Source organism: Camarhynchus parvulus, chromosome 17 (genome assembly GCF_901933205.1).
Source record: "Camarhynchus parvulus chromosome 17, STF_HiC, whole genome shotgun sequence".
NCBI classification, from domain to species: domain Eukaryota; kingdom Metazoa; phylum Chordata; class Aves; order Passeriformes; family Thraupidae; genus Camarhynchus; species Camarhynchus parvulus.
In genome coordinates this window covers 1,771,075-1,784,350 of record NC_044587.1, presented here as the reverse complement: position 1 = coordinate 1,784,350, position 13,276 = coordinate 1,771,075, and the positions used below count along the sequence as shown (strand labels likewise).

Below are 13,276 nucleotides of genomic sequence, written 5' to 3'. Positions count from 1 at the left end.
TGGGAACAAGGAATGGGTTGTTACTGTCACAGGCTTTGGGCTGAGTCTGGAGGAATGCCAAGTAACCACTCACAGTTCCAATTTATCTTTAGTTCATCTGAGGATTTGCACTCCCTCAGTTGTGGAACTTGGTGGTTTAAAGCATCACATGCATGGGGCCCATTATCTAGTGTTTTCTGGTGTGGAAGAGGAGAAGGAATTGGAGTTTGCTTCTGTGATTATTTCTGTGACATACAGAGTTGTCCTGTTTTTCCACCAGCCTTAGGGGCTGTTGCTTCATGCTTGGGTAAAGCTGTTCACTTAAAAAAAAAATCCAGCAGCATCTTCCCTAAGCCCCCCTGTCTCCCCAGCCACACTCTGCAGTGTGCTGGTCAAGACATAATCCTGTTCCTTTCCCTGTAGGTGACGACTTCATCAGGAAGTAAATGCTTCTCGTGTCGTTCGGCAGCAGAGCGAGATAAATGGATGGAGAACCTGCGGCGTGCCGTGCACCCCAACAAGGTAGGGCCTGGGAGGAGCTGCCCCTGCTCTAGCTCAGTTCCCAGTTACTGCATTCTATAGCCCAGTGCATGGGAGCAGCAGGGGATGTATTGTCATTGGAGTGAGTGGAGCTCCGGGTCAGCCTTTTTCCATATTGCTTTCTTCCACAATTATATTTACAGACAAGCACCAGTTATTCCTTCCCCTCTCTTCTCAGCACATGCTGCTTCAGCTCTTGCTAAGAATTGATCAGATGAATCTTCAGTGTTGCTGTTACTGATGGTCCTTGCCACTTCCATAGGGCTGTCACCTCCCAGAAGCCTTGGGACAGATGTCAGGGAGCTGCCAGCAAAGTCACAAGGCCGAAGAGCCTGAGGAGTTCACGTGTCAGCTCCTGACACAGCTCCTGCTTCAGTGATGGGGGAGCTCAGATGTCCATTTTCAGAGGTGACAGTGGAATGTGGCTTTCCCTTCTGCAGCCAGTCAAGGTGCGAAGACTTCTCCTGGGATTTACAGGAACAAACCCTTCTCTTCACTAGAGCACAGGGACACCCAATATGCATTTTTATGGCCCACTAAGACTAAGTACATCCTAAAATAAAACTTACAGCTGCTTCTTCCCTGCTGTGCTGGAGTTGGCTGCAAAGATTGGTCAGGATTAATGCAGGATTCCACAGCTGATGAGCTCAACCAAGTCTTCTTCTGCTGGTCAGAGAAGGCACAAATGATGAGATCCTGTGAACTCCTGGCTGTGCACACTAATTCAGTCCAGGCCTGGTGGGTTCTGAAGGGGCCCTCAGTCTCAGGGTTTGTTGTTCCCAGCACAGTGCCAAATGTCAGAATAAAAGATTTCCTGTGATATCAGAGTGAGCAGTGGAGGGGAGACGTGGCCTTCTGCCTCTGGCAGCATAGCATGTTCCTCTAGTGAAGTTCAGTTGCTCCAGTACTTTCCCAGGGCTTTTCCTGGTGATCCTGGCCTGAGAGGCTGTGTAAGGTTTGTGTGGTCACACTTAGCATGAGAGAACTTCTGGGAATGCAAGCTGGGCCTGGGCTGTCACTGTGGCTTCAAGGTGCAGTGTTGAGTGGAAATCCATTTGGAAGTGTTTCCATCATCTCAAAACCTGCAGTGACCGATGGCTGACTTTCCATCTTTGTTTGAGTTCACAGACAATACACTCTTAGTGTCCAGCTTGATATTTCTGTCAGGAATTCAGTGTTCTTGTGCAGTTCCTGTGTGTACTTCCTGAACCTACAGTACCCCATTGTGAACTTCCAGCAGAAATGTTCCTGCCCAGACTCCTGGGCTGAGCAGAGTAAGCCGTGGCTGCTGTTTCAGTGAGGGGTTTCCAAACAAAACAGGGTTTGCAGAATCCCAGCAGTGGTGCAGCTGACAGTGCTTTATCTTTGGAGTCACTCCTGCAGCAAATACCCCTGGATGTTCTTCCAGGATGAGGTCAGCATCACGAGGGAGCTCTGAAAGATCCACAGTATTCTTGGCTCTGTTATTGCTTAAAAGACAATCCAAGGTAGATTTCTGTCTCTGAATTGTCATGATTCTCCCATGGGATGCCCTCTCCCATGATTCCTCTCAATGTTTAACTTGGGTGCTCTGGACTTCTGCCCTAAAATATGGTGAGGTTTACAAACAGTTTTTTCCCTGCCTTTGGTGGTGGCATTCCCACGTGAATGAGGTGATCCCTGGGTGTACATTCAGGTCCCTTGTGTTGCTGTGTTACAGGAAATATCATGAACTCAGTGCTGCTGTAAGGCAGCTCTGCTGAAAAAAGAGGAGGCTGTGAGATACCTGTAACAGCTTCTGCTTTACATAAACCATTCAGGACCAGTGAGGTTCTTTCAGATTCTTCAGAGGCCCTCTTGGCAGGGAATGGGAAATGGTACATTTATGATTTGGAGGGGTTTTATCTTCCATGTTCCTTATATTAATTGGCACCAACAGACATGGAGAGCGCGATGATATTTTGGAAAATTAACATAAGTAGTGTTATTATGCAAATTCTTGAGAGCCAGTATTTCCTTAAAATAAAGTGTAATTAAGCCTCCGCTCATTTAGCACATCCGAAATAATTAATTCATATCTCCAGTTTTGTTGTTCTTGGCTTTGTGGGGTTTTTTATTGACCTTTTTTTTTCCGCCTCTTTTTTTCAGGACAACAGCAGAAGGGTAGAAAATATGTTGAAGTTATGGATTATTGAAGCCAAGGACCTGCCAGCTAAGAAAAAGTACTTGTGTGAATTGTGCCTGGATGACGTTCTTTATGCACGAACTACCTGTAAATTGAAAACTGATAATGTCTTTTGGGGGGAGCACTTTGAATTTAATAATCTCCCATCGCTCAAAAACATTACTGTGCACTTATACAAAGAGACTGACAAGAAGAAGAAGAAGGACAAGACCAACTTCATTGGGCAGGTGAACATCCCGGTGAGCTCGGTGACGGGCCGGCAGTTCGTGGAGAAATGGTACCCAGTGGTGAGCCCCAACCCTGGCAAGGGCAAGTCCCCAGGGCCCATGATCCGCATCAAGTCCCGCTACCAGAGCATGAGCATCCTCCCCATGGAGATGTACAAGGAGTTTGCTGAGTACATCACCAACAACTACATGGTGCTGTGCTCGGTGCTGGAGCCCTCGCTGAGCGTGAAGAACAAGGAGGAGATGGCGTCAGCACTGGTGCACATCCTGCAGAGCACGGGCAAGGCCAAGGTAGGACCCCCTGCCACCTGTGGTGTCCCTTCTGCCACCTGTAGTGTCCCCCCCCGTCAGAGCAGACTCTGGGGTTTGGAAAACTCATCATTTGGGCTTTGGGCCATCCTTAATGTGCTCTGTTTTCCTTTTGATTGCAAACCAGTTGGTAGCACACACAGCACGAGTTGCTTAATTAGCAGAGAGGTTGGTGGGACCACAAGACACCAACTGAGCCACTTTGCTTCACTGTTCTCCTTCTGGAGGCTCAGGGGCCAGGCTCTTTCTGTATAAACAGGCACAGTTGTGAAAGTAAGCAAGAAGGCAATTTTCCAGGATGGAATGTAAGCAGTGCTGGCTTGAGCTGTGCAGCCTGTGTGTGCTGGGTGTTCCTGGGTTCCACGCTCTGCTCCCTCTGTGCTGAGCACCCTGCACAGTGCCGCTGAACAGGAGGGAGCAGCCTCTCCAGAATTCCAGACCAAAGTGCCTGCAGGGGTGCTTGTCTCTGGATCAGCTCTTGGTCTTCAGGGTCTGCCCTACTGCTTTTGGAAGGGGCTCCTGGGGTGCTCCCATGGCAGTGCTCATTGGAGGTTGATGCCACCAACTTGCACCTGGTGGAAGTTCAGCCTTTGTGGATCACTTTGAGCTCCCTCCTGGTTGGGAATGCACTGCCAGGTCTGGGGAAGAAGCAGGCCAGGAGGAGGCAGAGAGTGGGAGTTACTCCTGGCTGTGATCTGTGAGGGAGCGGGGAGGGTGGGCAGAGCTGGGATGCCCTTCCTTGCTGGGGTCCCCAGCACACAGGGCAGGGAGTGACCCCACTGCAGGGCATCCTCCATCCCTGTGGCCTGGCACAGACACAGGGGGCAGTGCCCATGTCGGGGCTGCAGGAGTTAAAGCATCACTGCTTTTCTGTGACCATCTCCCTGCACTCCGCGGGGGAGAGCTGGTGAAGGGCAAGATGTGCAGAGCTTTTGCAGTGCTGAGGAGACGTGGTGAGCTCCTCACCTGAGGGGCAGTCACAAGGCTCTGCTTCCTTGGCAGCTGCCACTGCTGCTGGGCCCGTGGCCGGGCTCGTGGATTAGGCTGAGTTACCATCTGTCAGACAGAGAAGTGCCTTGGCTTCCTGATCTGGTTCAAGGCAGGCAAAGCTCACTGAGAGGATTGGGAGCTGGGGGCCTGCTGCTGCAGCAGCAGAGAAAATAGCCCTGCTAAAGCCTCCTGATCCCAGGAGTGCAGGGAGGGACCTGTGGGGAGTAGCACTGTGGCTGCACAGGAGCTGTGCTTGGTGTCTCTGCCCACTCCTTGTTCAGGGCTCCAGAGCTGTCAGCCCGTGGTTTCTGGGCTCAGCCCAGCCTCTGCTGGCACCAGGAGCTCTGCTGCTCCTCGCTGTGGCTCCTGCAGCTCTAATGCCAGAGCTTTGTGGGAATAACATTGCCATGCAGGACCCTGTCCACAGTTTACATGGTTCTGGTGCAAAAGGCTTCAAGTGTCATCCCAGTCTTAATCACCATGGATCGTGTGTGGGCATGGCTGAGAGTGGTTGTCACTGCTCCAGCCTTTTTCCTTTGCCTCTCAGTACTGGAGAGGCTCCAGAGGGAGCAAGTGTGTTTCCAGACATGTGTCTGCATCAGTGCTTGAGATCCCAGAGGCTTTACTCAGGGGACACAGCAAACAGTAAACAGACTTGATGACTTTTCCCCTAAAATGGAGCTTCTGCTTTCGCTGCCTGTCATCTGCCATCAGCATTAGCACAGGGTTTGGGGAGCTGTCAGAGCAACAGGAGTTATTGGAGCATGGGAACCAGGGGCTGCAGCCTGGGCTGGACAAGCAGGGAGAGGGGAAAGCAGCAGAAAGGTAGAGAAATAATGAATGAGAGAAGAAAGCCCTGCCTGGGGGATGTGAGTGCACCCCAGTACCCCTCAGGAGAGCTCCCCTGGCTGCCCCAGCACCCTGACCCCTGAGTGAGGCACAGCAGGGCAGGGACCCCCCTTCTCCAGGCCTCTGTCCCCTGGTGACTCTCAGAAGCTTGCCTGGGCTAGAGGTGGGTTCCTCATCCTCGTGCATCACCGGGAGCCTTCCCAGTGAGCCCTTCAAAACCCCCCCTGCCCTGCGGCCGTGGCCATCGGCAGCCACTGATTGATTTCTCTGATAAAGGGGTTTTGTGGCTCTTGGCTGCTGTAGCTGGGCTGAAGCAGCAATTACGAGCTGTGACACAAGTGTCCAGTAGATTATCTTGGAAGACTCGTTAGCAGCTAATTGCTGTTGGGCTCTTTCGGGCCGTGTTTTCCTGCAGCGATTTGCTGTAAATAGGGGGTAATCCCTTAATGAGGCCGGGATGGGGCCGTGTGTGTGCCCGGAGCTGGGGCAGGAGAGGTGCCACGGGAGAGGAGTGATGGTGCCACGTGCCAGACACAGCCAGGTCCCAGCCGCCGGTGTCCCTGGGGAGGCAGGGCCATCCCTACCCACAGCCACCGAGGGACACCCTGCCAGCCAGGTGTGGTTACCTGGAGCTGCTGAACCCAGCGTCTCTCCTGCCAGGGGGGCAGGAACACCTGGGGCTGCAGGTGGAAGAGGGACAAGGGCTGTAGCTTGAATTTTTTTTCCCTAAATCTCTGCTTCTTGCTGGGCTGTAGCTGTATCAGAGTAGGTTAAAAAGTGGAGCATGAAAGGAGAGTCCCCTCTGGAGTCAAAGTCCGTGCTTCCCTTGATCTCTCTGTGGAAAAGGGAAGAACTTCATCCCTGCAGTGCTGGGTTGGTGTGCACGGGGCAGCCTGGAAAGCCCTGAGCCGCTGCCAGGGCAGTGGGTGGAGGGGGGGGGAAGAGGGTTTGATAAGGTTCTGATAAGGTTCTGAGGGCAGCCACTCAGGGGGGAGGGAGCTGGCCCAGCCCGCTGGAAAATCTGACAGACATCCATCAGCTCTTGGCATACACAGATGTCCCCTGTCTCTTATGGCAAGAAAGGCTACAAGAGGGATATGAAAGAGGGATATTTGGTGGCTGAAGGAGATGTGGCCTCCCAGCTCAGTCCTTAATTTGTTACCTGTTTTCACCTTCCTAGTGAGAGCACTGATGCAGTGTTTGTTCCCTGCAAGGATGAGGAGATGCCCAGTGATACTCACATGTTTTACAGCTCTCAGACGAAAGACACAAAGACTTAAAGCAGTTCTGCTGCCAGGGTTGGAGTTACCAGGAGTGCTCAGTTCTGCCTTACAGAGCTTGATGTGGCCCCTGTGATGTGGTTGTGGGTAGGTGGCTGCATCCTTCCCAAAGGACTTTTGATGCTTCCAGAATATTTCCCATGCTTAGATTTGTTTCAGGGCTGTCTTAGAGCTCCCAGAGCTCAGTTCATGACCATAAATATACAAAAAACTTCTGTTGTCCAGAGCACTGGTAGATGAAACCCAGCATTAGACAAAGCTCTAACTAACCAGCTGCTCACTGGAAATAAATATTTATGGTGCTGGGAATGGAGTGAGGAATAAACATGTGTCCCTGTTTGTTTGTGCTGTGAGGATGTGCCTCAGCTGAGCAGATGTAGCTGCTCCCCACGTGGGGATCTGCTGGAACCCCACGTTCCAGGGGCAGAGCCAGGGCCGGGTCAGGGCTCTGGGACCTGCAGACTCCCCACAGGGCTCAGGCAGGGACATGAGAGGTTACTGGGTGTGTCAGTGTTGTATCCCTCAGGTGTGCTTATTTCCCTGAGCAAGGTGATGGACACAGATTGCTGTGAGTTAACCCTCACACTGCCATTCACCTTTTCCCAAGGAGAATTAGAAAAGGCCAAAAGTGCCATGGGATGAGTTCCAGGGTTCGAAGGAGGGAACATCGCTCTTTTTCCTGGCAGAGAAGTGTCTGGAGCAGATCCTCAGAGGAGCTGTGTGATGGAAGAGTTGAGAACTTGGGGTTGGGGTCCTTGGTTTGACAGCATCTGTCCAGGACCCAGCTGCTGCCCCTCTGCCGCTCTCCTTTCCCTCCTCCTCAGCCTCCTGTGCCGCAGTTCCCTCCCCCGTGGGTGTGTCCCAGTGCTCCTGCACCTGAAACCTACAGCCCTACCGGCCACTGGTGGTTTTCACCTTTGCATGAGGGCCCAGCTGGACTCTGAGCTAGTCTTTGAAATAAGCAATAATCTTATTACCTTTATCAATTCAATCCTCTTAAGGTTAAGTCAATCCTATTAATCAGGCTTGTGATTTGGAGAACCCTGTTATTTCCAAGTCAATCTGCCCATCAGTCAGTTACAATAGCAGGAGTGATCAGCTCCATCCCAGAGGGTGTGTGAGCACCACGGGCAGTGCAGGGCCCTGGGGCTCCTCAGCCCCCTGGCACCCCACGTGCTCCAGCTCTGGACACATCCCAGAGAGGCTGGGCTGGGAGGACCTTCCTGGGCTGGCAAAGTGCAGAATCCTTCCTGGATTTGGACAGGACACGTCCTATAAGACTTGTGTTGCTTGTTGGCTCCCTTGGCAGTGCTCCTGCTCCCACCACAGCCCTGCCAGGGAGGAGCTGCCTTGGAATAGCACAGGCTGGTTTATGTGCAAAGTGGAGACCAGTGCAGCCTTGTGCTGTCATGCTCTGAATTTATTTACTTATGAATTGCTCTTCTTTATCAGCATATATGCAGTGACTGGGGTCGCACAGGTTCAGATCCGTCCAGTCTGAAGCAAAAAGCCTTAAAATAAACATGGGAACAAGCCTGAAGAACACTGCCAGAGCCCTTAATTTTGACTGTAGACCTCTTCCTTCCCCTCTCGACTCTGATGTAATGAAATAAAGCATCTTATTTTCTTCCATTGCCAGGGGCCCTAACTGAAAACAACCCCCTGCTGATCTCTGCTGCTCAGAAACAGGGAGTTTTATTGGCTTTAGTTATTGCATTTTATTCAGGACCTTGTATGTGGGTGAGTGAGGCCCCCGGAGGGATTCCACAAGTATTTGCATTCCATTTGTGTCTTCTGAGTGCTGGCTGCTGGAGTACTTAGGGCAGAGATAGCAGAAGTGCGATCCAGAGCTGATGTGGCTTTTCTGTGGAGGGAAGAAGTGAAGGTCTGGCCAGTGGCAGGGCCAGGGATGGCAGGATGCATGGGAAGTGACCCTTCCCAGGGCTCATGGAGCTGCCCAGGAGCTCACCCAGGGATGCTGCCTGGGGGAACTGTGACCCCCGACACATCCCAGGGCAGCTCCTACAGCCTGGCTGGACGGCTCTGCAGCCCAGACCTGCAGGGACAGGGAGGATCCTGACCCCTGGGATGCTGCTGAGTGTCCTGGCTCCCCCCTCCTTCCCTGCTCAGTTGGGAGGCCAGATTCTGCAGTGTTACTGCTCAGCTTTAGGTGCTGCGCCATAATGGTATTCTCTGGCACTTCAGCAGCTTTCCTTTCCACTTGGGAGACAAGGGGTCCTTTTCCCAGCTGCTGAGCTGCAGATGCTCCATAGGGAATAGTAACAGCAGCAGAGATTTCCAGGGGATCTTTTCTGGCTTTGTGTTGAGTCCTGCCATGGAATCTTGCCTCGTTTTATATTCTAGTGAATTCTGTAGATCAGCCCAAGTCACCCAAATTCACATTAACTCTGGCTCCCACTTGGCCCTGGGTTTGCAGGACTCAGCAGCCAGTGCTCAGCTGACAAGAGGGGAAAAGCAAACACTTGGCTAAGAGACGCTGTAAAACTCAGTGTTCCTGAGATAATTAGTATGTTGGGAAAGTGACAGGAAAGAGAATCAAGCAAAGCCAAGGTCAGCGGCTGCTAATTAAGAATCAGCACCTTGTGTCAGCCTGAGCGGTGGCTTGGAATTGAAACGTACCCTGGGAGAGCCCCGGGAAGATAAAGGTGATAGAGTTACCCAGATAGCAGCTAACGGGATTTGAGCAGGGTTTAAAGTTTCATTCCAGCTTGGCTGATAAAAAGGGCAAAATGAGAGAAAATAGCAGAGGGAGGCACGTGCTTTGCTTCCAGGAGGGATTTTTGCCTCTGCAGCTGCCAGAGCACTGCAGACGTAGCAGGATTTGAGGAAGGGCATCTTCTGGCTAAAGAAATAATGGAAGTGGTTTTTTTTAATCCCAAAGCTCCTCCTCTGGCTTTTCTGGAGGGTCTTGGGGAAGGTCAAGGCAGTGTGTTGGTCCCAGTCAGAGTGTTGTGGAAGGTGGGAGCAGTGGATCCTTGGGTACTGCAGAGATGTCTCATCCCCTCCTCTGTGCTCTTACACAGGGATGTACCTGCCTGCCCCAGGGTTTGCCTTTGCCTGGGACAGGAGCACAGTGATGGAGGGTCTGTGGATTAACTTATTTGGGCCTCCTGGGTTCAGGGAAAGCTGTTTGTTGAGGCTTGATTAAACTTTCAATGCAGAGATGTCCGTGTTAAAAATGAAACAGAGCGAGTTGCATCTGGTGCAAAGCTCCCACCCAGCCACTGGCAGGGAGTACGACCTGATGTCCCCTCTCCCCAGTGTGGGTTGCACAGGCTGCACCACAGCAGCTCTGCTGTGCTTGGGGACATCAGGGACAGGACCTGGGACACTGTGTGGCAGCCTGGGGTGCTCCTGCTGCCCCTGCCAGGAACGAGCTGTGACCCTCAGGGGAAATGAAGAATTTCTTAGGGAAGGTTATTACTGAGCAGATGATGTTGTTTTAATGGGAAGGAGTTTAAGAAGGTGCCCTTGGTTGTGGAGGTGAATGAATGTGTGTGTGATCATTTCTCTGTCTCCTACATGGGAGGCAGTCAGAGGGTTAATGCGGGGATTTGCCAGTGCCAGTGGCCTCTGTCCACTGTCACTCAGGTGAGTGGTGACACCTCAGCACCTGGTGCAATGAGGAGGAGGAGCTGGGCAGAGCTGCTCTGTCCATGAGCAGTGCAGAGAACATGTATCAGCATTAGCAGGTGCCTGGCATTCCTCCTGGATCAGGCCTGGCTGCAGCACACTCGGATCAGTGCGTGCCCAGGAGCTCCTGACCCCCTGCTCAGTGAGTGCTGTGGCTGAAGCAGATCTGGAGCTCACTCTAAAATGCTGTTTTTCCTCTGGAATTTGCAGTTGAGGCCAGACTGATGCAGGGGCAGCTGTCAGGGACTGCTCCTGCTCACCCCTTCCATTGCTCTGCAGCACAGGGGATTATCACATCCCATGGATTTGGTCGTGTGCACACCAGAACAAGAACGTGTCCAAAATGGGCACTGTCAATGCTGTTTATCTCCATGAATAGGGAGGAAATTGGAAATTTGAGTATCTCAGTGCATATCTAAGGCTTGTGTCTCAGCCATTAACTGGGCACAACTCACAACATTGGAGCATGGCCCTGGTTTGCAGCCAGTGCAGTTGGACACCAAACACAGCCATATTTAACAGGGGAGAAAAGATTCTGCCCACAGAATGTGAGGCTGACACGAGAGCAGCCAAAGAGCAGCACTGATGGAGAGGCAGTTGCAGGTCTGGGATGAGTAATTGTTGGGTTGCAAGAGTTGAGGCTCTCCAGAGATTTATTTCTCCTTGTTTCTGAGGAAGTTTGGGCAGGTGGTGAGGCAGTGTGCACACAGGATGACCTGCAGCACCTCCAGTCCCTCGGGTGGCTCACAAAGGTGGGACCTCTCGGGGCTGGGGAGCTGCAGCTCTGTGGAACCAATGTCAGTGCGTGGTGACCCACCATGGGCTTTGCTTTCCAGGATTTCTTGACTGACCTGATGATGTCTGAAGTTGATCGCTGTGGTGAGAATGAGCATCTCATTTTCAGGGAGAACACACTGGCCACCAAAGCAATCGAAGAATACCTGAAGCTGGTGGGGCAGAAATACTTACAAGATGCCTTAGGTACGTACAGAGCATTGGCAGGTCTTGCCCAGAGGAGTTCTCCAGGCTGCATGGTGGGGATGTCAGCTGAGCCCTGATGGCCATCAGAGCCCTCAGCATTTTCCTGCTGGAGGGTTTCCCTGGCAGCAGGTCCAAGCCTGGACACGGCCGTGGCCGCAGTGGGCAGCTCCCTGTGCCAGGTGAAGGTGACTGCAGAGCTGGCACCTTCATCTGCTTTCAGAGCAGATCAGCAGTGGATGTTGGAAGGGATTCTGCTGCCTGCCAGGCTCCTGTCTCAGCCCTGGCTGTCAGGGGCTGATTGAATCTCCCCCCCTGCAGCCCCACCAGAGACGTGCCCGGCTCCTGCAGCGCTCCTGAGTCAGATGAGATCTCCCCAGTCGCAGTGATGCCTCCCGGAGCATCCAGCACTGGGAACCCTCCTGGTGGTTTTTTTTTCCAAGTGCTGGCTCTGTTTATGGCTCCAAAAATACTTCTCTTGATGCAAATGAAAATAATTAGAAGCTTCTGCTTCTGGGCAGGTCAGGAAGGAATTGCTGCATGCAGGGAACACAGCACGAGGATGGGGAGAGGCTGCCTTGGAAGCTCTGTGAGCTTCCATTGGATCCACATCCCAGGGCAGGATGAGCAGAGTCTCTATTGAGGTGTTAATTTTTCAGCATGTTGGGTTCCTGCTAGTGGATTTGTATAATTTTAGCAAGGAGCAGAGAAGCATAAATACTTTATTGAGAGAATAATAATAATAATGAAAACCTTGAGGAAAGGGAAATAATTGAGCAAATTCAGGCAGAGAGCCCACAAGAATAGCAAAAGAAATATTACTTATTTCTGCCTTGTAATGCTTTCTGGTTGAAGGCAAGTCTGTAAGTAGATTACTCATAAAAATTCTCAAAAGCCAGGAGATTAATGATATCAGAGAATTTTGAAATACTTCCCTTTTGGGGGCTCAGTGCTGCCAGGCCAGTTCCATCTCATGCAGGAGGAGCCTGGGGTTCCTGCTCACTGTGGGGTGCAGGTTCTGAGTGACCTTCTCCCAGGGAGATGAATCACCTGCATGTCACAAGGTGCCCCAGGGCAGCGTGGCACTGTCCTTGGAACCATAGAGTGGGTGATGGGGCTAGGGAAGAACAGCAGGCATCACCTGCAGGCGAGCAGAGCAGCTCCAGAGCTCCCTGGCAGAGCTGAAAATACTCTGGAGAGGCTCTCCAGTGTGTAATTAAAATTTGTTTTGGCAATAGGGAAGGAATGCAGATTGGAGTGGGGAAAAAACAGAATGGGAAAATCCAAGACAGTTGGGAATTAGAAGAAAACCAAAGCAAACCATTCTCCCAGAATGTCACCCAAGCTAAATGCTGCCTCCTCATCCCTGTCACCCTGTCCCCAATCTCCCCAGTCACTGCTGGGATGAAGGACTGAGCCCCCAGCCCTGAGTGCAGGGGCTGTGCCCAGGTACCTTGGGGTGAAAGGTGGCACAAGAGCAGAAGCTGGTGGAGCAGCTCAGTGTCAGCCTCTGCAAAGGTGAGGAGGAGCAGCCAGGCAGCAGAGGAGCACAGGAACATTCAAGGAAATATTTTAATTTCATTTTATGTGATGTTCAGCTCAAAATAAGCCAAGTAATTTGTTTCTTTCCTTTAATTACCTATTTCTCCTGTGAATCACAGTGGTTTGTCAGCACCAGGGCACAGGCTGCAGTAGCAGGCTGTGCTACCAATAATTACAGGGCCTGCCAGCATCCTTCCTCCTGGATTAGCCCGAGGGAGCATCTCTGGAGCTGGTGCAAGGGGCTCAGGCAGGTGCTGGGCAGTGCAGCCCTGATGTAATATCCCAGAGCCACAGGGACAGCTCTGCCAGCTGGGAACAGGGATGGGATGTGCTGGGTGAGCTGTGCTGGGTATGAGCTCCCAAGGAGCTGCTGGGCTCTCCTGGGTCCTCGTGGAGACATGGAGAGCCAGAGAGCTGCCCCAGGGGCCACCACGTGCTCTTGTATCCCTCTTGTCTTCCCCCAGTGTGATGGGGTGCCAGGGCCTGCTCAGGCACTTAGGAATGGAGCTGCTTGAAGGCTGCACTTCTCATGTCTCCAAACCCATCACCAACTCTGTTTTACAGGGGAGTTCATCAAGGCACTGTATGAATCAGATGAAAATTGTGAGGTGGATCCCAGCAAATGTTCATCTTCGGACCTCCCCGAACATCAGGGCAACCTGAAGATGTGCTGTGAGTTGGCCTTCTGCAAGATCATCAACTCCTACTGGTGGGTATCCCGGGAGTGGCACTCCCTCCTCTGGAGTGCTGTGTCTGCAAGAGCT

At 52.1% G+C, this 13,276-nt stretch overlaps 1 protein-coding gene across 1 annotated transcript in view; it reads left to right on the top strand.

Moving 5' to 3' along the window:
- DAB2IP (DAB2 interacting protein) overlaps positions 1 to 13,276 on the top strand; it is a 120,716-nt gene that overhangs the window by 92,508 nt on the left and 14,932 nt on the right. Inside the window, 4 exon segments of the mRNA XM_030961204.1 lie at positions 403 to 501; positions 2,647 to 3,201; positions 10,829 to 10,973; positions 13,077 to 13,221. Of these exon segments, the coding sequence (XP_030817064.1) occupies positions 403 to 501; positions 2,647 to 3,201; positions 10,829 to 10,973; positions 13,077 to 13,221 (944 nt within the window).